The sequence below is a fragment of the Pholis gunnellus genome (genome assembly GCF_910591455.1).
Source record: "Pholis gunnellus genome assembly, chromosome: 4".
In the NCBI taxonomy this organism is placed as follows: Eukaryota; Metazoa; Chordata; class Actinopteri; order Perciformes; family Pholidae; genus Pholis; species Pholis gunnellus.
Genome location: NC_136530.1, coordinates 24,025,816 through 24,047,467, shown reverse-complemented (window position 1 = coordinate 24,047,467; position 21,652 = coordinate 24,025,816). Strand labels below are relative to the sequence as shown.

General features: G+C 44.1%; 4 protein-coding genes across 7 annotated transcripts; 1 reads left to right on the top strand and 3 right to left on the bottom strand.

The window, feature by feature from the left end:
* Window positions 1–19: 19 nt before the first annotated feature.
* Window positions 20–2,114, bottom strand: dtymk (deoxythymidylate kinase (thymidylate kinase)). The gene is made up of 5 exons (XM_079157959.1): window positions 1,860–2,114; window positions 1,638–1,746; window positions 550–640; window positions 249–446; window positions 20–155 (listed from the first exon to the last, which is right to left on the bottom strand). Exons 1-5 carry the CDS (start codon window positions 1,987–1,989, stop codon window positions 45–47), a joined length of 639 nt encoding a protein of 212 aa, XP_079014085.1. The 5' UTR covers window positions 1,990–2,114; the 3' UTR covers window positions 20–44.
* Window positions 2,115–2,717: 603 nt separating this feature from the next.
* agxta (alanine--glyoxylate and serine--pyruvate aminotransferase a) lies at window positions 2,718–6,987 on the bottom strand. The gene is made up of 11 exons (XM_079157319.1): window positions 6,641–6,987; window positions 5,266–5,458; window positions 4,709–4,773; window positions 4,531–4,631; window positions 4,377–4,447; window positions 4,156–4,240; window positions 3,988–4,086; window positions 3,797–3,866; window positions 3,240–3,335; window positions 3,006–3,134; window positions 2,718–2,889 (listed from the first exon to the last, which is right to left on the bottom strand). Exons 1-11 carry the CDS (start codon window positions 6,797–6,799, stop codon window positions 2,782–2,784), a joined length of 1,176 nt encoding a protein of 391 aa, XP_079013445.1. The 5' UTR covers window positions 6,800–6,987; the 3' UTR covers window positions 2,718–2,781.
* A 637-nt stretch (window positions 6,988–7,624) lies between these two features.
* LOC306695271 (allantoinase, mitochondrial) lies at window positions 7,625–11,640 on the bottom strand. Of its 2 annotated transcripts, none has more exons than XM_079158474.1 (11): window positions 11,423–11,640; window positions 11,164–11,315; window positions 10,835–10,949; window positions 10,582–10,728; window positions 10,443–10,488; window positions 10,191–10,284; window positions 9,887–10,073; window positions 9,627–9,765; window positions 8,416–8,588; window positions 8,306–8,338; window positions 7,625–8,208 (listed from the first exon to the last, which is right to left on the bottom strand). In XM_079158474.1, exons 1-11 carry the CDS (start codon window positions 11,558–11,560, stop codon window positions 8,062–8,064), a joined length of 1,371 nt encoding a protein of 456 aa, XP_079014600.1. In that variant the 5' UTR covers window positions 11,561–11,640; the 3' UTR covers window positions 7,625–8,061. The 2 variants fall into 2 exon arrangements, with proteins under 2 accessions (XP_079014600.1, XP_079014601.1); XM_079158475.1 differs by having other exon boundaries at window positions 11,428–11,616.
* A 1,863-nt stretch (window positions 11,641–13,503) lies between these two features.
* Window positions 13,504–21,074, top strand: LOC306694445 (tetratricopeptide repeat protein 39C; the record flags this gene model as incomplete). Of its 3 annotated transcripts, none has more annotated exons than XM_079157302.1 (14): window positions 13,504–13,649; window positions 14,278–14,326; window positions 15,177–15,305; window positions 16,868–16,979; window positions 17,810–18,170; window positions 19,218–19,386; window positions 19,523–19,616; window positions 19,712–19,819; window positions 19,906–20,015; window positions 20,123–20,246; window positions 20,353–20,450; window positions 20,547–20,651; window positions 20,773–20,811; window positions 20,985–21,074. In XM_079157302.1, 14 exons carry the CDS (start codon window positions 13,504–13,506, stop codon window positions 21,072–21,074), a joined length of 1,734 nt encoding a protein of 577 aa, XP_079013428.1. The 3 variants fall into 3 exon arrangements, with proteins under 3 accessions (XP_079013428.1, XP_079013427.1, XP_079013426.1); XM_079157301.1 differs by having other exon boundaries at window positions 16,865–16,979; XM_079157300.1 differs by having other exon boundaries at window positions 15,177–15,323; window positions 16,865–16,979.
* Window positions 21,075–21,652: the final 578 nt, after the last annotated feature.

Here is a 21,652-nt window from a genome sequence, read left to right as displayed (position 1 = left end):
TCAAGACGGAATATAATTATATCGGCAGCTTTTAAATTAAAGGTTCACTTCCACAGCTCTCCGAGTGGCCGGTTCTGAGCTGCGTTCACAGTGTTAAGGCTGTGGGTGGTTATGTTCTCGTGCACATCCTCAACACTCTGAGAAGCGTCGATCACCTGCAGCAGACAAGTTGGATCACAAGACGTTTATTGCTACCGATTTGAAATAAACACCCGAGATTAAATGAGCATTCCGCACCGGCCTCATACCTGCCAGTTGACGGAGGGATCCTTCCTCAGCTGTTCGAACTTCTGTTGAACCGCACTTTGGAAAACACTGGTCTCGTACCTCTCCTCTCCGAACTGACCCCTGAGAGCAGCCTCGGCCGGACTGAGCTGCAGGAACATAACCAGGTCCGGCTTTGGCAGCCCCACGTCGGGTTTCATGCACCAGTCCAGACAGAAGCCCTGAAGGAGGAGATGAACACGTTCAAGCCATCGGTTGCTCCTCTCTAACACACACATATCATGCTGTCTGATGGGTACAGAGTTTGGCTGAGAGACATCTCACCGGCTTTGCACTTGTGAAAGCAACTCCAGAGAAGGCGTACCGATCCACGACCAGGGTGATGCCTTGCTCCAGCTTCTTCTTCATTAGAGGCCTGCGGTCACAAGTGTTTTAGTACGATGCACGTAGACTAATGCTTACGGGCTAGAGGACACTTAAAGCTAATGACAAAAGAATCTGCAATTTTCAGATTGAAGTTTGCATCATTGCTAATAGATGCAACTTCTTAGATGGAAGGAGAAATCACATTCACTCAAAGTTCTGTGCTTTTTTTTTTTAGAAGGATAAAGCTGGCAGTGTTTTTGTTATCGTAAATGAAAAGACAGAAATCAACAATGTTAGTCAATCTCCCTACTCTGTGGCTTGAAGCCCCAAGCCCATTGGCTCCCACAAAGAGTCACAACTATATATGGTTTCATTTTTCAGATAGGCTAAACTATTTCCTCATATAGCTGGGCGCTGTAGATTTCAGCAAAGGTTAAAAGGCTCTGGTAAATATTGCTTTTGCTGGGGACTTTTTTTTTTTGCCAGGAATTATTAAACACATTTGGCTCCGTGGTGAGTATTTAGGGCACCAACCAGGATGGTGAGCTAGGAAATGACTCCTAAATAAACTGCCGTGTCGTGGTAATAAAAGGTAAAAGTCATCCAGTGCAACAGGGTGGCTCATTGTGGGTTCTGGAATGTAAACATACGATGGATCAGGCTGACAGTACTTGTTAATAGAAGGTTCAATTTGATGTTTTTTTGGTCTTTTCATGTAATGTCTTGACTTGTCCCTTTATGGTACTAGCACTGGATAATTCATATTTTTAGAAATGTACCAGTATTTAATACCAAAGTACAACTCTCGTGAACTAACCCTTTAAAGTTGTGGGACAGCTGAACGCGTCATTCTTCATGGTGAGTACTTAGCTACATTTCGTAGACCCACAGCTGACATTTTCGACTAGTCATAGCAGGGAAAGCAGTAGTTATTAATGCCCTCATTAATGTTATAAAACACACCTGTGCTCCTCCTGCTATGACGTGTCCAAAAGGTCTGCCGCGAAAAGGGCTGCGTTCTCTGCGTTCACTTAAACGCAACTTACACCAGTTCCCAGCGGTTTGCGGAGAACAGCAGGTGCACCGTGTGGTCCTCTAAGTCACTTTTCTTCTCCAGGTAGGCGCTTATCAGCTGTCCAATTGTCGTGGTCCTGTCTGACTCCGAGAAACCGCACCACGGCACGTTGTGTTAATGTTGCACAGCAATGGAACAACAATAATGCTAACATTAAGCCCTAACGTTATATTACACCAATAACATGCCTCACCGGGGAATCTCATCATCTCTGCGGGTCGGCCGCTCTGTTGCAGCACCTGAACCAGTCTGTTGCACTGCGTCGTCTTCCCGGCCTTATCCACTCCCTCCAGCACAATGAGCGCTCCTCTCTTACACGCCATTACTGACGTCTGTTTGTCAGCGCTGTGCTGTGTGGTTGATGAACGAGTTTGTTGGCTAAATCTCACCACGCAACGGTAGTTTCCTTATCACCATTTACGCGCGTTTTATGTGCAAATTGTCAACACGGAAGTACGTAGACGCACTTCCGGTTTCGCTTGTTTTAGTTTTTTTTAACAACTTTATTGAAATAAAATTTAGTTAAGTTAATTACTTATATAGTCTATGGTTAGAACATAATTTGGGACGATTATAAAAAATCGAAAAAATATTTTATTTATTTTCATAGAAATTGTTACCTTTTATAAGATTGGATTTTTCATTTTAATTGTTGAACTCTTTTGATATATGTAATAAATCCACAATGCACAGCAAGTTCAGGGCTGAAGTTACAAAAAAAAACCACCAGCCGGTATTGATACGATTACCTGAATGTAAGGTTTTCAGTAAGAATGATGAAAGACGCCAACCATGAGAAAACCCACTGATATAATTAAGCTAGGATAGAGGGCAAAATATGGTTTTCTATATGTCTGAAATGTTTCTAATATACCATTAAGAATGGTCAAACTATTCGTTACCGCCTGTTTGTATTGGACTGAAAAACAAAAATAATAGGTGAAGTATATGTATATACAGACTGCCGCTGACAAAAGGTACCACAGCATTATGTGGAAAAGCCCACTGTTCCCATTCAAGTAGTGATTGAGCCACAAGTCAATTATTGAGAACAATGATTTATTTATTACACAGTCTCTTCCTTGGTCATCTTTACAGCATCCAACCGTCACATGTTACACTTTGCTCTTGTGGCAGTGTTTCAGAGCGTCTTTCAGTGCTGCCAGCACCATGTCAACATTGGCCTTGCTGCTGTTACATCCCATCAGTCCAACACGCAGCACCTAAGAGGACAAAAAACAACTGGGATTTAGGCTACACAGGACTTCAGTGACTTGGAGGGAATAGTGAAGTAGAAACAAACTATTATGCAAAGAATTGTTAAGGATTTTTCTCTTACCAAGCCAACTGATGGTCCAAGCCCTCCGGAAATCTCTAAATTATGTGTTTTCATGATGTAGGTTGTGATCTCTTTCCAGTCATATCCATGAGGAGCAACAATAGTGGTAACCGTGGGGAGCCTTGCTTTCTGTAACAACCATTTAAGTCAGAAATGGTACCATTTTTACCTTTTTATAATTATTTCTAGATTATATAATAAAATGAAATGGTAGTGTTGAAACTTGAAACTCACTTTTTCTTTGACAAAAAGTTTGAGTCCCATGCTTTCTAGGCCAGTGTGGAAATACTCTGCTGCTTTTTGATGTCGTTCCCATGAATTCTCCAGGCCCTGAGAGTAACAGAACAAGGCATCAAAACAGACAAAATATAGTACAGCTGAGGTGTTAATAACTCCTATTTTCATTTTATACATATTCATTTTCAGGGTTTGCTAACTACACAATGCCATGCTAGCATCTCTGTGAGGCTGTTCTTTTTGGAAACAGCGGGTCTTTGAGCTAAATGCTAGTGCTAACATGCACGCAATGCTAGTGCTAACATGCTAATGTTATGTAACGTTTACCATGTACCCTTATTTTAGCATGGCAACTTTTGCTATTTAGAACTGTGCTTTCATAGAGTGTGTCTCAAGGCAACAGCTAGCTAGCTGTTCTGACTATTTATAATTGGCACAGAGTTGGAATGGTATATTTCTTTGTCACTGTACAACCTGCACAGTGACTATCTGAAGAGAACTGTTGAAGCTCCGACAGATACAAAATCCAAATATTTCACTCGAACACATCCCACCTCTTCAACAAGGACCGCCAGACTCTCCCTCAGGGAGTAAAAAGCAGTGACTGGACCTGTGTGGTGATATCTATAGAGAGGAAATGGAAAAGACAGAACAATATTCAGAAATTGTGCAATAGTGGCTAAAAATGAGAGCACCATTTCAAAATGAATCGGTTCCTGTCAGCGGGGGGGGGGGGACGTCTTACACTCTTGACGGCTTGCCATCACATCCCCAGTAGTTTGCAAGCCAACTCAAATCCAAGAAGAACGACACAGGCTTTGTCCTGCGGTTGAATATTTTCTGGCTGAGGACAGATAAAACCTTAAGTACACTTTATATACTTTAAAGTATTACTTGTGTGTACATTTCTCACCATGCTCTTTCACTGAAGGAGATGGGCGCTGTACCCGGAGGGGCATTCAAAACCTTTTGGGAGCCTGTGTATAGGATGTCTATCCCTGAAAATACAAACATCCACAGAAGAAAAAAAAAAAATCAATATTTGTGTCACCGAAATAGATAATAAAACAATAAAATGGTTTCATCAGTCGACCCAGAGAGACTGGGAACATGTAGCAGGATTTAATACTAAACCTAGCTGGTCCATGCACAGAGGGGCCCCTCCAACTGACGCCACGGAGTCGACGAGAAACAAGCAGTTATACCTGTAGGAACAAACCGTAACATTATCTGCCCTTGTTATCATTACAGATGTGATGATGACCGAGGCGTGAGCGCCGCATCTTACTTATGGCACAGCTGTCCGATGCCATCTAAAGGATGCAGGACTCCCGTAGAAGATTCTCCATGTGCGAGGAAGAACACCACTGGTCGGTGTTTTGATAAGGCCTGTGATGAGATAACAGTATGATCGCACGGACTGAATTTATTTGAATAACCTGATAACTGTAGAGTCAGAGTGATACCTGCTCTATTTCTTCATTAGTGAAGAAACCACCAGGGGCCGCCACGATGGTATTTACTCTGGCTCCTGTTGGGTTAACACACCTGTTATGTGACGGAATCACTTCAGAATCATTTTTATTTCATCAATTACTGCTGAGGTGTTTTTATCATTGTCAACAAACCCCTTGAAAACGAGCCACACCATTGCACTAGATGTTCCTTCTTTATGATGAATGTGTACATACAGTACATCATACTGCTGCTGTCAATCCTAGCGTGGCAAATGTGTATTATTCCACTGCTGAAAATAGTCCCCAAGAAATGTACCGTTTACTCCTGTTCAGGTGCTCTTTGCTGAAAACTACAGTGCCCAGCTGTTTTTGTAGAAAATGACTGAGCCTCCTTCAAACTAAACTATCTATTTAGGATATATTTTCTTAGGATTTACATCTTCAGATGGAACCAAGGAATAGGGCGGGGAAGCACGTACATCTTGAGAGGTGGACTAATACCTTGTCTGTTTTGATCTTTTCATGGGACTTCTTGACAGAAAAATAGAGAGAACCAGCAGCCTTACCTATCCTCTCAGCCATTTCTGCTGCTCTCTCTCCCCATATGCCGTTGACCGCGGTCAGCACGCTCTCCCCAGACTCCACTGTGTTGAAGATGGCACACTCCATCGCGGTGTGGCCAGTGCCGCTCACAGCCAAAGTCATCTTGTTCTGAGTCTGGAACATGTACTGGATTCCACTCTTGATGTCACTCATTATCTGTGACATATAACAAGCAAACAATTGGGAGGGGGGGGGGGGGTAGTTTGAATAGAAATATATATTTCTCTTTAACTCTTCACTGTTCCTTACAATGTGTGGCAGACAGAGAGATGGCCTCACACAGGTTAGCCGCAGCCCCTTCAATCTGTCCAATCATGAGGCAAACGAATCGCCGGCACAGAGGCATGAAAAATGCCATAAAGTCAATGGTTCTAGCTTCTCAGATGTGACAATCGGCTGGTTGATCATATTAACAATAAACTGAACACGTATTAGTTTGAGATTGTTGCTCAGACAAAACAAAACATTTACAACATGTCAACCCTGAGCTTTTGGACATTCTGATGGGCATTTTTCACTTATTTTTTACATTTTATGGACCACGCCGACTAATTGAGAAAATTAAAAAATATAAGCTGCAGCTGTCTCTTTCGCTCTCTCACTCATACACACACATAGAAATATATGTCTATACTTGTGGAACCCTTATTGACATAATGTGATCACTTGCATAACCTAACCTTAACCTTAACTATCCCACCTAAATGCCTAACACCAACCCTGCCCCTAACCCAAATCTATCATCAACCAAGTCTCAACCTTCAAACAGTTCTTTAAAAAGTGTCTTCACAATGCAGAAATGTCCTCACTACGATGGTTTGAAACTGAAATTGGTCCTAACAAAGGTAGCAGGCACACATGCACTGTTTTTTGAAGAAGACTTTTAATCAAAAGGACATAGCTTGGCTACAGTTAAGCAATTTCCAGTGTTGGGAGACTTACTTGGATCTTTTACTTGAGTAAAAGTGGCAATAGCATAGTGAAGAAATACTCCTGCATTCAAAATATACTTAGGTAAAAGATATAGAAGTATTGTCAGCTAAATGTACTTACACTATCAAAATTGGGTTTTATAAATATAATATAAAATGCATCATATTTCATTGTTTGGTTATTAGCTTTGTACCTGCAGATATAGAGTTAAGAGCACAATGCTCCCCTCTGAAATGAGTGAAGTATAAAGAAGCATAAAATGGAAAAACTCAAGTAAAGTACAACAACATTAAAACTATACTTAAGTACAGTCCACGAGTAAAGGCACTAAGTTACTTTCCACCAATGTATGTAGATGCTACATTTGTTCTAGGCTGCATCATGCGGGTTAAACACCTGTGTTACCTCGAATATCTCTGGATGCATGTGTCCAATGACAGGATTGGCTCCGGCCTGCAAGATCCGCGGGGGAACATTGGAAGGTCCCGGTCCAAACATGTGGCGATGAGGAACCACCAACGGTTTCTGCAGGCATTTTGGTGGTGGTACGGAGACGGACGACATGTTTGCCAGCAAGCGTGACCGGCGCAGTGAAAACCACAAAAAGCCGTGGAAGCAGGTAAAAGTACAGCCTGAGCTGAGCCCCACCCCCTCTGTCTGACCAGTGAGGTCCTCAGGTCAGGAGTCTGTCACAACATTTTCTGCTTTTATCTCCGGCTTCTTCTGTCAACACATGTTGCCTTCTGTGCACAATGAGCTCAGGCAGCTGGAAACATTTTCAAGATAAGGGAAGTCACCCATCATGTCCTCAAATGTTAATCATTGACCACAGACCAGAGCATCAGGCTTAACCATTATACTGCTGTGCTTGATGTCTTTTCCACAAACTTACAAGTGCTCTTGTTAGCCTCCATTTTAAATCAGTTCATTTTAAGTTCTAATAAGTTAGTTTGTAAGATGATAGATTTTACCTATATATATATTATATTTGAACTTGTTACATGAGCTCAAACAATGTTGGAAAGTCTGAAGAAGTCTAGTAAAAGTAACAGATTTAAGGTTACGAACAGTAATTCATTTTTACCATCTTCACCAGGAGATTATGTATTCGGTCGGTCGTGTGTGCGCACGCGCGCGCGTGTGTGTGTGCGCGCGCGCGTGTGTAGCTAATCTCTCATACTACTGGACCCATCAGCCTAATATTCGTTGTGCTCATTTATGACCGTATTCACACTTTCAAAACAAAATGTATTGCCGGTTTTATACTGTCATTGATTGCTGACTCCTCACTATTCGTAACCAATCAATCTATAAGGAGGCTTATGCACGTAATGTATATACACACACATGAACATTCTGTGTTACAATGTGAAATCCATTGAAAGCTTTTATTTAAATTAGAAGGTATGGCCCTGAATTAAATGTTACATCTCACTTATCTAGAAGCCAAAAGATGGAACTGTGTGCTCTGGAAGAAGTAGAAAGAGAGTCCTATCTTTTGTAAAAATGCCGTGACAAATCCCTGAAATATTCTGGTTTACAGATAATCAAAAATTGGAATGATTGAGAGTGCTACATTTGTCTCAAAGGCCTGAAATAGAAGGCACTGTTTAATTAGTGTTTATCTATTTATTTTCTACTTCTTTGTCAGTGTTCCCGGTTTTATTACAAATGCAAATTGTGATGTTCAAATGTTTAAGCAATGAAATCAAACGAAAAGCATGTATAAGTTGCGAGAGAGATGACGAAAAACAACATGGGTGCGCTTTTTACGGACTTAGACGACACAATGATTTCGATATGTTGAGGTTTATTACGGCTCGTTGTTATTGTGCTTCACTTTTCTTTGGAGGGACGAAGAGATGCTTCCCCAGAGGCTGGGGGCAGAAGGAGCCCTCTCTGTACACCAGCTGCCCCCTGACTATGGTTGCACACACCACTCCTCGCAGTGTGACGCCGAGGTAAGGAGTTAGCTGTGCACACACACACACACACACACACACACGATCATAAGCTCAGTCACAATAAAAACATGCTCCTTACATCATTTGTATAATTAATGTGGCTCACCTTGTTTTTATGATGTATGCTTGCTTCTTTAATCTGTGAAGAAAATGAAATGAATTCAATGAAAGCAAGCTCTTCTCCGTCCCAAACATGGAAGCAGATTTAATACCGACCTCAAATTCTCTCTCTGGGTCCCATACGACCAGGTCGGCATCATAGCCGGGGGCCAGGTGGCCCTTCTGGTTGTGAAGGCTACTCAGCTGGGCTGTTCGCCGGCAGAGGAGTCTCACCACATCAGACAGCTGAAAGCCTCTCTTACTGGCTGAACTCCAGAACAGAGGCAAACCTGCGAATGGTTACAAAAAGAATGGTTGAAAAGATTGACAGGCCTGTTGAGATCCTCAAATATTTGAGGTTTGTCTTTGGCGTTCGTGAACTATAACAAAGTAAACATTGTGGACTGTCAGACTTTGACCGCCCTCTCAATGTGTCCCAACAGTAAATAATTGTTCGGTCCTCTAAAGTTTGCACTCGGCTCTTGTTTACCTCCCTGTGAACTTCGCCCGGTGTGGGTGATTGTCAGATGCATTATGGGTGGGAGGAGACACGGAGGGAAAGAGCAACTAATCCACTCAAAAAGAAAATGTGCATATTAATATCCCTGTAATGTTGCACAGGCCAGGTTTAAGTGGTGAATTTTAGCCAGTGCCTCTTTCAGGCTTCAACAGCAGAGAGGATTTGTCGTGTAGAGACAAATCCTGGAGCTGCTCCGTAGACGGGGAATAATGTGAGATGAGCTGCCACGCAAAACTTGGGTGCGTTATCTGATTCACGGCTCAAAGCCTTGTATTCGGATATCAAGACACTGGAATGTAAATTCACAAACAAAATCTGTGGTAGAGTATGTTAATGTCACGTGACGTCGCTCATATCACTCCCCAGTAAAAAGGCATCATTCAGCGGATTAATTCGGTGTGTGTGGGACACCGATGAGTCGATGATCTTTGACACAATTTTGAGACTTAGCATGATGATGTCACATCAAACATACCTCCCAGGGGTTAGGTAACCTAAGACGAGTCGTGAAATCTTCTAAAACTTTTTAGCTTTTTAGTGAGCTGAATCTCCTGCATGATTGCAACTCGGTTGCAGGGAAACTAATTGTAAAGAAAGCGCTGACATATTATTGTCTTATAACGTTCATATAGCGTACAGACACCAAAACTGTTTCTTCTGCCCGAGCTCTGCTGTAAAAATAGGCATTTTATAATGGCCGTCTATATGGGGATTGAGTCACTTTTTAAGCTTTTTATGAGCAGCCGGTTTAGTTTTGATGGATAAAAAAATATTGTGTACGTGTGTAATCGTTGTCACTAGGTCATACCAAATTGTAGAGAAGAAATTCCCCCCCAAGCTTCAGTGAAGTCTCCGTTGTCCAGCTTCTTCAGGTCTGGGGTGCAGGGGGAGTGATCCGACACCACCATGTCGATCTGCCCGGCTTTCAGCGCGGACCACAACTCCTCCTGTGGGGAAAGAAATCAATCATCTGAGACGAATCAAAGAATAATGAAGCCCAGTTTTACGTTTAGGCTCACTCTGAAAACAGTCCGACTTTTCATCTACTGTGCATCCTCTTCTGTTCACCTGGTTGACAGATCCTCTGATGGGGGGGCAGCACTTGAATTGCGTGGCCCCCGCAGGTATGTTTTCGGCACACAGGCTGAGGTAGTGGTGGGTGGTCTCCACCGTCAGGGGGGCTCCGGCCTTCCGCGCCTCCTGGATCAGCTCCAGTGGCTTAGCAGAGGACAAGTGAACGATATGGCACCGCACCCTGGAGCAGAGAGAGTTAGCTCAGTGTGGCATCAATGCTACGATTACAAGAACAAATGCTATCCAGAGGGATCCTCTATGATATCATGGTCATCTGCCACCACGCTGATGTTCTTACTGATACTGGAGGCAGAGCTCTGTGACGGTGCGAATGGCCTCCATCTCCATGACATCTGGTCTGGACTGCAGAAAGGTGGAGTACTGACAAGGGTCTAGTGGTGTAAGCAGGGGTATGGAGTTTAGATAGATCAATACTGGGAACCTTGATGTTTAGCAGATGGAGCTTAAATGTTAATGTTTATCAGCTCAAAAAGTAAAGTAATAGCATTTTCAGATGTTCTAGCTGAGTGCACTTTAAAACTATTGTTACCGGCATTCTCCTGTGTTGTCTGCTCAACATCCCTCTCTGCATGAAACTAAAGGGAGACAAAGCAGACGACACTTCAGTGACGTTACCACGCTTTATTTGGGCATGTTACTGGAAGGTGCTGTGGGGGGGGGGGAATTACCAGCAGGACACTTCCTGTGCCTTGAAGCTGCGCCATCGCTGCGTGTAGATCCCGGTCCGTCACGTGAGGGAACTCCTCCACCCCGCTGTGAATGAGGAAACACTTGAAGCCAGCCACTCCCGCCTGGATCATGGGCCGAAGCTCCAGCTGCAAAGGAAGACACCCGTCGTTTGGTGTTTGGTCGCAATATCAGCGCAGTCCGGCTGAGAATGTGTTTTTATTTTGTTGTACCCGAGCCGCTCCATCACCGTACCTGATTGCCAGGAATCACGCCTCCCCAGAAGGCTGTGTCCACAAAACACTTCCCTGTCGCCTCAAGCAGCTTCTCGCGGAAATTTCCAACCGTGGTAGTTGGAGGAATGCAGTTTCTTTGGGAATTAAAAAAAAAAAGAAAAGAGAACACAATGTACAAATGTAACTCTCAAATGTAGCCTACTAATATTACCAGATATAATAACTCATGCTACCGCCCATTTATTATTTGCCTGAGGAGAGGAGTCATCCTGCTATCTGTTTACCCTCCACCCGGTGGCCTTGTAAGGTCAGAGTGGGGTTTTGATTGTTTTTTGGGAGTGAGCTTACAGCGGCATGTCCACAATGGTTGTCACCCCTCCAGCTGCAGCGGCTCTGGTGGCGGTGCAGAAGCCCTCCCAGGAGACACGGCCTGGTTCGTTCACGTGGACGTGGCAATCGACGATGCCCGGCATCACCACGCTGTCTCCCACGTCCAACACCTGCCATTGTTTGAGTGCAAATAGATTTATTAGGAGGGTTAAATATATCCATCCATGTAAAAGTACAAGGGGGAAGCATCCTAAAAGACCAATGAGACCCGGCTTACCTCACCTCCAGAAAAGTCGCTGTCCAAGAGGATTTGATGGATCGTCCCATCCTTTATCACGATGACAGCGGGACGGACTTGGTCGCCGAGCAGCACCCTCTTACTCCTCACGGCACCAACCGTTGATCCCAGCTCCATGTCTGTCTTCACCGAGAGTTAATGAGTCCAATAAACTCTGCTGCTACACTTCAGATGCAAACTTGCCATGTCAGCGACCTCAAGGCACCACCCCCTTGCTGATTCGTTGACTCCTGTCCGTGTGACCTGCTGAAGTTCAGATCCAGGCATGCCCGACGAGGAGTATCCGCACCTTGCACGTGTGGAGGACTGGGGTGATGTGACCGCAGAGTGGAGAAAGTGTTCAGACATGCATCAGAAATGACATCAGAAATGGAATGTTAGGTTTGATCCTGAGCCTCCAGCTTGTGACACTGTGCTACCCAGCGCGTGGACCGTGTGGACCCCACATGTGAACACAAGAATCCTTCAACAATTTCAGATTATAGATGTAGCCGAGGGTTTACTTTGCACATATATGTGTGGATAATAATAATAACACAGAACCACGAGCTCCGTATTCAGCGCCAAGAGGGAGCCACTTTAATTCAAACTCACACTTCTCCACTCTCTCTCTTTCCGTCTTCTCCTTCACAATAAAAGCACAAACACATATACAGGAACCCTGCTTCTTAACATACTCAACATAATAGCTTACATAGACATCAACATAACCATCAGCATAACATGCAAGTTTACATACAGAACAAAATAACTTACTTCGGGTGCATCTGAATTACCAGCGGTGCACTATACAGCATAATGGTGTAGGTGTTATGGGTACAAGGTACGAGGCGTGCCCCCCTCCCCCGATATAAATATGTGCTTTTTAAAACCTTGTCAGTGGGCATTCGCGTAAATGATCTGTTATAAATTAGTAATACATGACAACGTACAGGGAGCCAGCATGCACACCTAAATGGCCATAATGAATTGCTTGTTATTAATTACACCTGTGTTTACCCTGCAACGACATGTCCAAGTGGCTGCTGTGAGAAGGGGCCACAGGCAGCTGCTCTTCTGGAGTGTGAACGGCCCCCGTAGCCTACCATCAAACTTCGGTCCCCTATATCGCCAGGTACATCGCCACGACATAAACAAAAAACAAACAGGAAATACTATAAAGCATGACACGTATATGATTTATGTAATTTAAATACAGTTTTGTGAATAACTTTAGCCCAAATTCGAATAACTTTAGCATAAATTCTAATAAATAACAGCCTGTATGTATGTGTGTATAGACCTATATATTATCGACTGTTATTTATTATTGAAGTTATTCAACTGAAGTGCAAAAGGCCTGCAGATGAGCGATGATAACCTAGTTAAAAAAGAACAAAACCAAGTAGCTGCATACTGTATATGTCATCAGCGTGACCGCGGGTCTATTGGCTGCCGGTCGGAAGAGAGGGCTGTGGTTCTGATGAGCCTCTGAACAGGATGCTGCTTCGCCTCAGCGGGCCTCGTCGCTCCATCCTCCTCTCCGGCGATGCGCCGCGTGCGTTATGACGCCAGGCCGTTTTGACGTGCTGCTGGCAGACAGAAGCAGCACAGCAGTCTGGATCCTCGTTATGTAACGCGTCGGATGCTGCTGCTGCAAGGCGGGGAGTAGCATAGTAGCGGGGGGGAGGGGGTGGAGGTGGAAACTGACGGACAGTAGATTTAGTGGCTAATAACGGTATGCGTGTGCTTAGTGTGTGACCGCGCAGACAGTCGGCTGTCGGGAATAACAACGATGAAGAGTGCGTCGCTGTAGTGCGGAGTGAGCGAGCCCGTCTGGGCATCAGTGGCCTATATACTCCTAAAAGCGCACTGACGTCTGGAGCTTGCGGTAGCCGCACTACTTTTTTCTCTTTTAGTTTTTCTTTTTAACCGACCAGAGGCGCGTCTCCGTTTCAATCCGTCTCCTACACCAGCGGGAATAAACCAATGCGGCTTTGCTTTGGAGAGGAAACGCGTTCGTATTTTGTTCCCCGTTGCACCGGCTCAATCTAACAGCCGGCTGCGCTGCAGCACTAACAATGGCGGGTCCCGAGCAGTCCCAGCAGCAGCAGCAGGTGGAGGAGAAGGCCGAGCAGCTAGATGATGCCGAGATGGCCCTGCAAGGCATTAACCTGCTGCTCAACAACGGCTTCAAAGAGAGCGACGAGCTCTTCAGGAGATACAGGTAGTCATTTCATGCCATGATGATTTGTTTCAGTATAATGCATGCCTAACACCTCTTACTATCAGCAAGGTATTACTACAATAATAAAGTCACAAGCGGTTAAAACATCACAGTGAAATCGAGAACACCGGGTACAGCATGTTCTACTGCTATACAAAGAGTGAAAACAGTGCCCCACATAATTAACAGTGTCATTCAAAGACATTACTAATTAGGCTATAAGGTTCCAAATGCATGTTATCAGTGAGTGAGGCTTTAAGGCCTCCAGCTGTTTGTCTTAACATTGTCACACCCCTTTCTGATTGAACATTTTCGTCATGGAGACAAGCCCAGCCACTGTTAACATGTTTTTTTTTTTTTAAGTATATGTTTTTGGGGCATTTTGCCTTTCAGAAAAACTCGCACAAACAGATGGTGAATAGTGGGAGACGGACGCTCCACGTCAAACGAACAGATAGTAGTGAGACGTGACAGCTGAGCAACTGGGATTGCTGGCTGCACCTGCTCCTGAGCACGCTCTGTCCGCGCTCGCTGGGAAAAAAGTGACCAGCCTTTCAGTCATGCGTGTTATTCGTTCTCTTTGGCTTGACAGTGAATGCATCTCTCTCCTTCCCTGTTCTCCGTGTAGGACCCACAGCCCGCTGATGAGCTTCGGGGCCAGTTTCGTCAGTTTCCTGGTGAGTTTCATCTCGGCTGGTGATAAATAGGATTATTAGGGGAGAGCCCCCCCCCTCCCAGTATCACCTGAAATAACCCAACCTGTCAAATTGGACGCTCACTATTGTCACCACCGGCCTCCTCTCCTCTGCGTTTCCGTCCATTAACATAATGGATGAATCTTCCTCTCAAGAACAGCCATGCTCTTGCAGAGAAGCACATTTACTGTAACGCTGCGTCCATCGCTGATGGGAGAGGGAGATTCTTCATGCTGTGATGGTCACACACACACACACACACACACACATACACACACACACACACACGTACACACTCTGTTGCTGGGGGGAGAATACACACACACACACCATGAAGCTAAAGATGATGTCATCCTCTGTCCCCCAGATACTAAATGGCCCTGAAGGCATCTGACCCTCCTGGTGGGCATTCATATATATAACATAAATGGAGAGAATGCCGCAGTTATGCAAGAAAATGTCAAAACATGAAACCACAAATGTCAGTTGAATCTCACTACATTTGTCTGCTTCATTATTTCCTCACTCGTTTCAAGCTGATTTTAAGAGGTTTCAGCTACAACGGAGCGAAGATTTTCGGATTGTGCCGGCTATGTGGTGTCTTCAAACCTCCAGCTGCACAGATATCTCTGTGTTCCTGCGCTCACTGTCACGCAGAAAGGGCCCTTTGTCCTTTTCAACACTGTGACATAACACTCCTTCCCTCTTATTACAAGATGTTTTCTGTTTGTAATCCAGCTTGAGCGCAACAAACAATGCATTGGAGCTTTTTTTTCCTGCTTTTTTTTAAGATGTGTCAAGAGCAAAACGTTGTGACTGCTTTGCGTTGCAGAACGCCATGATGACATTTGAGGAGGAGAAGATGCAGACGGCCTGTGACGACCTGAGGACCACCGAGAAGCTGTGTGAGAGCGACAGCACCGGAGTCATAGAGACAATCAGGAACAAGATTAAAAAAAGTGTGAGTACAACACTATGGGCATTTAATTAAACAAATCGAATAAAATGATATATACTCACCGGCCACTTTATTAGGCACACCTGTTCAATTGCTTGTTAACACAAATAGCTAATCAGCCAATCACATGGAAGCAACTCAATGCATTTAGGTATCTAGACGTGGTGAAGACGACTTGCTGAAGTTCAAAGCGAGCATCAGAATGGGGAAGAAAGGGGATTTAAGTGACTTTGAACGTGGCATGTTGTTGGTGCCAGACGGGCTGGTCTGAGTATTTCAAAAACTGCTGATCTATTGGGACTTTTACGCACAACCATCTCTAGGGTTTACAGAGAACGGTCCTAAAAAGAGAGAATATCCAGTGAGCGGCAGTTGTGTGGAAGAAAATGCCTTGTTGTCGTCAGAGGTCAGAGGAGAATGGGCAGAGTGGATTGAGATGATAGAAAGGCCACAGTAACTCAAATAACCACTCTTTACAACCAAGGTATGCAGAATACCATCTCCAGTATTGTTGCTGACCATATCCATCCCTTTATGACCACAGTGAACTCATCTTCTGATGCTACTTCCAGCAGGATGATGCAGCATGTCACAAAGCTCAAATCATCTCAAACTGGTTTCTTGAACATGAAAATTAGTTCACTGTACTCCAATGGCCTCCACAGTCACCACATCTCAATCCAACAGAGCAGCTTTGGGATGTGGTGGAACGGGAGATTAGCATCATGATGTGCAGCCAACAAATCTGCAGCTGCAACTGCGTGATGCCATCGTGTCAATATGGACCAAAATCTGTGAGGAATGTTTCCAACACCTTGTTGAATCTATGCTACGAAGAATTAAGGCAGTTCTGAAGGCAAAAGGGGTCCAACCCAGTACTAGCAAGGTGTACCTAATAAAGTGGCCGGTGAGTGTATATATACACCTCTTAGTTGATTTGTCGTTTTGCTCTTAGTCGACTATTCATTTTATGATGCTGTTTTCATGCTGAATCATGCTTTTTTTGTCCAAGAATCGTATGAACACATCTCTGGTAAACACGAGACTAAAAGTGGTGCTTTTGTGTGATTCTTTGTGGAGAAACTCAGTTTTACAGATCTGTCAATTGTCCTGTAATCTGTTATTAAATTGTGTTAGTCGACTGAGATTTTTTTAAATTTGAGGACACCCCCCAACGGCAAAATGACAATAATACTGCTTTTGTCAAAAGTTAAGAGGCGAGAACACCAATTTAACCATTTAGATCTAAAACATTTTTTACGTGATTTGTGTGAACAAATTCCACCATCGCTGATATCTCCTAATATTGCCGCCAGAACAGGCTGCTGTTCAGATAACGATGTTTATATCCTTGGCGTCGTGTCTAATGATGGAGTCAGCAGTGAGATCATGCCAAACCCACTCGCAGATTTATAAGTGCTTCTGTGAAATGCAATCAACAAACTGGGCGAGGAGTGTGGGGGCTGGCTAGCAGCTGCGGGTCTTTCAGCATGCAGGTTATGAGTATTACCGCTGTATTGAATGTGTGTGTGTGTGTGTGTGTGTGTGTGTGTGTGTTACAGATGGACTCCCAGAGGTCAGGTGTTGTGGTTGTGGACCGCCTACAGAGACAGATTATTGTTGCCGACTGTCAGGTGTACCTCGCCGTGCTCTCTTTCGTCAAGCAGGAGCTTTCAGGTACAAAGAGTCATGACCTTAAGTCTCTGTCTCTCACGGAAACCATGTCATCATGGCGGTGTGTGCCTGAAGGACTGACTGCATGTAGACCATAGACTGTATATTCATTAGTGTGAATGGTATAACTCAAGAACAGGACACTATAAAGATGTCATATTACAGTTAACAGTGTAGAGCACTTTACCTGATTTTATTTAGGAGCATGCTCAGAAATGTTAATGAGGATTAACTGAGTTAACGGAATAATATCATTACTGCTGAGGTGCTATGTGCATAAAATATTAAATTGTTAATTTTGGTGCTGACATGTTTAGTTGATCGGTCAAGCGACTTAATATATTATGATAATATGAATACATTATTATTTATTATAAAGCTCAGGAACTTTATTGATACAATGACACACATTGTTGGTTTGCTCAAAAAGTTCATGCTACACTAACTTTGTAATGATCCACGTTGTCTTATATGTTGATAATATTTCCCTCTGAACTGTGGCATGAAAAGAAAAGACTCAAGTGTAGTAGAAATACCTCAGATGTGTACCTAAGTAAAGTACTTGAATACATGTAGTATTCCAACACTAGTTGGCATGCTAACATTCGCTAATTAGCAATGTTAAAAAAGTGAATAGATCACCAAAGTTAATGCTAATTCATCCTGAGGGAAACATGAAGATCTGATACAAACTTCATAGAGTTGCTGAGATATATTGGCCAGAGCACCACTGCTAATGAGGTTAAAAAACAAAATCAACAGACTAATTGATCATGAATATGCGTATTAGCTGCAGAGATGAATTAATGACCTTCTTACTTATCCACAAACAGCTTACATCAAAGGAGGCTGGATTCTACGTAAGGCGTGGAAAATGTACAACAAGTGCTACAGTGACATCAGCCAGCTGCAGGAGGCCTGCCAGCGGAGGCCCTCGGTCCACCAGGAGTCCCTCCCGACGGACAACGCCAACCACAACACGCCGGTGGAGAACTGCGTGACGGCCGAGGCCCTGGACCGGCTCAAGGGCTCCGTCAGCTTCGGCTACGGCCTCTTCCACCTGTGCATCTCCATGGTGCCGCCACACCTGCTCAAAATCATCAACCTGCTGGGTTTCCCCGGCGACCGTCTCCAGGGCCTGTCCTCCCTCATGTATGCGAGCGAGAGCAAGGACATGAAAGCCCCGCTGGCTACGTGAGTAGGCTCCCATTGGGATTTTTTTTTTTTTCTTCTAGAGAGAGACAGATTGCATTGGAGGAGGAGTTTGATCTGATGTGTGCCATTGCTCATAGTGACAAACCCACACATGATTAACACCCAACTCTGCATTAATGAATGCAGGTTCGGTAACTGTTGAAAACCAGGAACCCGTGACACTAGAGCGTGGGATCTGTGAGGATGAGCAATGTCACTGGTTCTCAATGTTATTTTCTTGTAACTCTTTGAAATGAATGCCTACTAGCAACCCGTTACACAATTTTAAAAGAGCATCACTGACATTAGAGGTAATACATTTCTATACAAGAAAAATATTTACTTTTTCAAAGGGCCAGTGTGTAGCGGCATCTATTAGCTGAAGTTGAATATAATGTTCATAACTAGGTTTTCTTTTCTGTATAATCACCTGAAAATAAGAATCGCTGTGTTTTCGTTAGCTTAGAATGGGCCCTTCATAACTACATAACTACATAGTTATGTAGTTAACTCTTCACGGAGTCCGCCGGGTTGCACCGCCATGTTTCTACAGCAGCCCAGAATGGACAAAACCAAACACTGGCTTTTACGTACTTGACCTAAAGGCCACCGTAGTTCTACATGCTTATATTAAAGAAAGGGGTGAGCAGAGCAGCTGGACGCAATCTGCAACCTCACCAATAGATGCCACTAAATCCTACACACTGCTCCTTTAATCCATTGAATCCTGGCCCACTGCAGAGCATCATCTCTAGTAACCTTCTGCTATCACTGCTATGGTGTATATTAGATTATAATAATAACGTAATATAATATTTTGCGATTAATTAAGTGATCTGGCAAACTGTAAACTAAACTTTTGGTGAAAGGTTAAAGGTCACTTTTATTTATTTCTTTACATGTGAAACAGACCTACCTTTATTGTAATATATTCTATAATGCCATTATATCATAACAGTGAACATAAATCCTCAGTGTAATACAGATTCCGTCTGAGCTTCAGATCCCACATTTCAGAGCGACTATGTCTCCCGTTGTGCTGTCCAGGTTGGCCCTCTTGTGGTACCACACAGTAGTGCTGCCTTTTTTTGCTCTGGATGGCTCGGATACACACGAGGGGCTGCAGGAAGCCAAAGCTATTCTGCAGATGAAGTCGGTGGTTTACCCCAATTCATCCCTCTTCATTTTCTTCAAAGGACGGGTTCACAGGCTAGAGGTAATGTGCTGCCGGCTCAGGGTTGCTAACAGCCAGTGACGGATCAGCCAAATGTTAACTTTTCAAACACAAATGAGCTGGCATGATCTCTTCAATGTCTCATCAACATCCGATGTGCTCTCTCCTCTGTCCGCAGTGCCATATCAACAGTGCTTTGGCCTGTTTCCATGACGCTTTAGAGCTCGCATCAGACCAAAGAGAGATCCAGCACGTGTGTCTCTATGAGATTGGTACGTGATCGCCCATCAGCTTAGTTGTGACATGCTGAAACCCAGCAGCGCAGGGAGGGACTCATTCTGTCTCCGTCTGCTGGTCTTTGCTTCAGGTTGGTGTAGCATGATCGAGATGAGTTTTGAAGACGCATTCAGGTCGTTCGAAAGGCTGAAGAATGAGTCACGTTGGTCGCAGTGCTACTACGCCTATTTGACTGGAGGTAAGCCCGTCACGCACCAAACAAACGTTGTTTCTACTCTGTATTTTTTATTTTTTTTTATTATCTCCTTTTGTGTTCCCCCCCAGTGTGTCAGGGTGCTTCGGGCGACCTGGAAGGAGCAAGCGGGGTTTTCAAAGAGGTGCAGAAGCTGTTCAAGAGAAAAAACAACCAGATCGAGCAGTTTGCTGTCAAAAGGGTGGGTTACACTGCAGATTTAGACTTTTTTCTCTCTTTCAAAGAGTCATCCAAAGTGTGTCACAAAAGTCAACCCCCCCCCTTCCTCTGTCTGGTTCCCACCTGCAGGCTGAGAGATTGAGAAAGATCTCGCCCACCAGAGAGCTATGCATCCTTGGCGTAATTGAAGTGCTGTATCTGTGGAAGGCGCTTCCGAACTGCTCCTCGTCTAAACTGCAGATCATGAATCAGGGTAAATGTAACCTTCAGGTTTCATAGCAACATGTGCTTGCTGCAGCCGGATTCCTATGAATTTCTTTCCCCCCCTGTGTGGTAATTTCCTCTTTACGCCTGTTCAGTGTTACAGAGTCTAGATGAGGCTTCGTGCAGAGGCCTGAAACACCTCCTTCTTGGTGCCATTCACAAATGTCATGGGAATATGAGGGATGCCGTTCAGGTATCAGTCTACAGTGAGCACTGAATGACTTTGCGGTAAGTCGACACTTTGAATGTCACTCAGCTTGCTCTCCTGTCCATTTTACATGCGATCCAGTCCTTCCAGCTGGCAGCCAGAGATGAGTACGGACGGCAGATCAACTCATACGTTCAGCCGTACGCCGTCTACGAGCTTGGATGTATACTCCTTGCAAAACAGGAGGTCAGTCTGCTGCACGCATACAGCATTCACATTTTGATTTATTCACATTTTGATTTTGATTGTACCGATGGGAACACATGCTCAGTTATAATCTGGTCTTTTTTTTAATATCGCAATCCAGACTGTGGGAAAGGGGAGATCATTGCTACTTCAAGCCAAGGTAAAATATTTACATAGCAATCAGCTAAATTAGAACTTGTATGAATTTCCCAGATAATGTTAGAATTATATTACATATTACAAGTGACTGACCATCTGTCCATCTATCTATCTATCTATCTGTCTGTCTGTCTGTCTGTCTGTCTGTCTGTCTGTCTGTCTAAAATGTTTTAGGAGGATTTTACAGGCTACGACTTCGAGAACAGGCTTCATGTCCGCATCCATTCAGCCCTGGCTTCTTTGAAGGAAGTAGTGCCTCAGTGACTCCAGGAAGGGAAGCTACTATAGCTCAAGCTATGCTCATGGCTTTTTACACCACCGAAGTTTTAAGCCATTCAAGATAACTGTATGGCGTCCCTAAACCCAGTGAGATTGTCATGAAGTGTCATCTCTGTGCATTTTGGGATGTGCTTCTAGCTTAGCACAAACTATATGGAAATGGCTAGCCTAGCTGTGGCTACCAACTTGAAATCTATGGCTAACAACTCCAAAGCTATGATACTGGTAGATATCAGACGTGTCTTGTTAGCCAGTAAGCTAGTCCCCAACTTGTCAAGCCCACTAATGGGACAGGACTGTTGAGACGATGCACGCCACGAAGCAGTTACTGGTGAAAAAATAGCTTCAACTGCTTGTTAAACCACATGGTTTTACATTTCTCTATTATGGCGTTTCATACATAGTATACCCAGTATAAATATGATATCGTTGGGGGAGTTGGAATCTGCAATGTCCTTCAACTTGGCAGAGCTAAGCTAGCTCTTTCCCCTTGCTTCCTGCCCTAGCGCTAAGCTAGGCTGAACACGTCCCTGGCCTATTTATGAACAAGATGCACAGAGGTG

Coding starts and splice junctions, on each gene's coding strand:
- dtymk (XM_079157959.1), bottom strand. CDS start 1,989: ATGGCGTGTAAGAGAGGAGCGCTCATTGTGCTGGAGGGAGTGGATAAG. Junction 1,747..1,859: donor AGAGATGATGAGATTCCCCG/GTGAGGCATGTT, acceptor TCTCGGAGTCAG/ACAGGACCACGACAATTGGA. Junction 641..1,637: donor GCAAACCGCTGGGAACTGGT/GTAAGTTGCGTT, acceptor TTGTGACCGCAG/GCCTCTAATGAAGAAGAAGC.
- agxta (XM_079157319.1), bottom strand. CDS start 6,799: ATGTCGTCCGTCTCCGTACCACCACCAAAATGCCTGCAGAAACCGTTG. Junction 4,241..4,376: donor TCTGTGCATGGACCAGCTAG/GTTTAGTATTAA, acceptor TTGTATTTTCAG/GGATAGACATCCTATACACA. Junction 3,135..3,239: donor AACTTTTTGTCAAAGAAAAA/GTGAGTTTCAAG, acceptor TGGTTGTTACAG/AAAGCAAGGCTCCCCACGGT.
- LOC306695271 (XM_079158474.1), bottom strand. CDS start 11,560: ATGGAGCTGGGATCAACGGTTGGTGCCGTGAGGAGTAAGAGGGTGCTG. Junction 8,589..9,626: donor AATTTCTTCTCTACAATTTG/GTATGACCTAGT, acceptor AACCATTCGCAG/GTTTGCCTCTGTTCTGGAGT. Junction 8,209..8,305: donor GCATACATCATAAAAACAAG/GTGAGCCACATT, acceptor GTGTGTGCACAG/CTAACTCCTTACCTCGGCGT.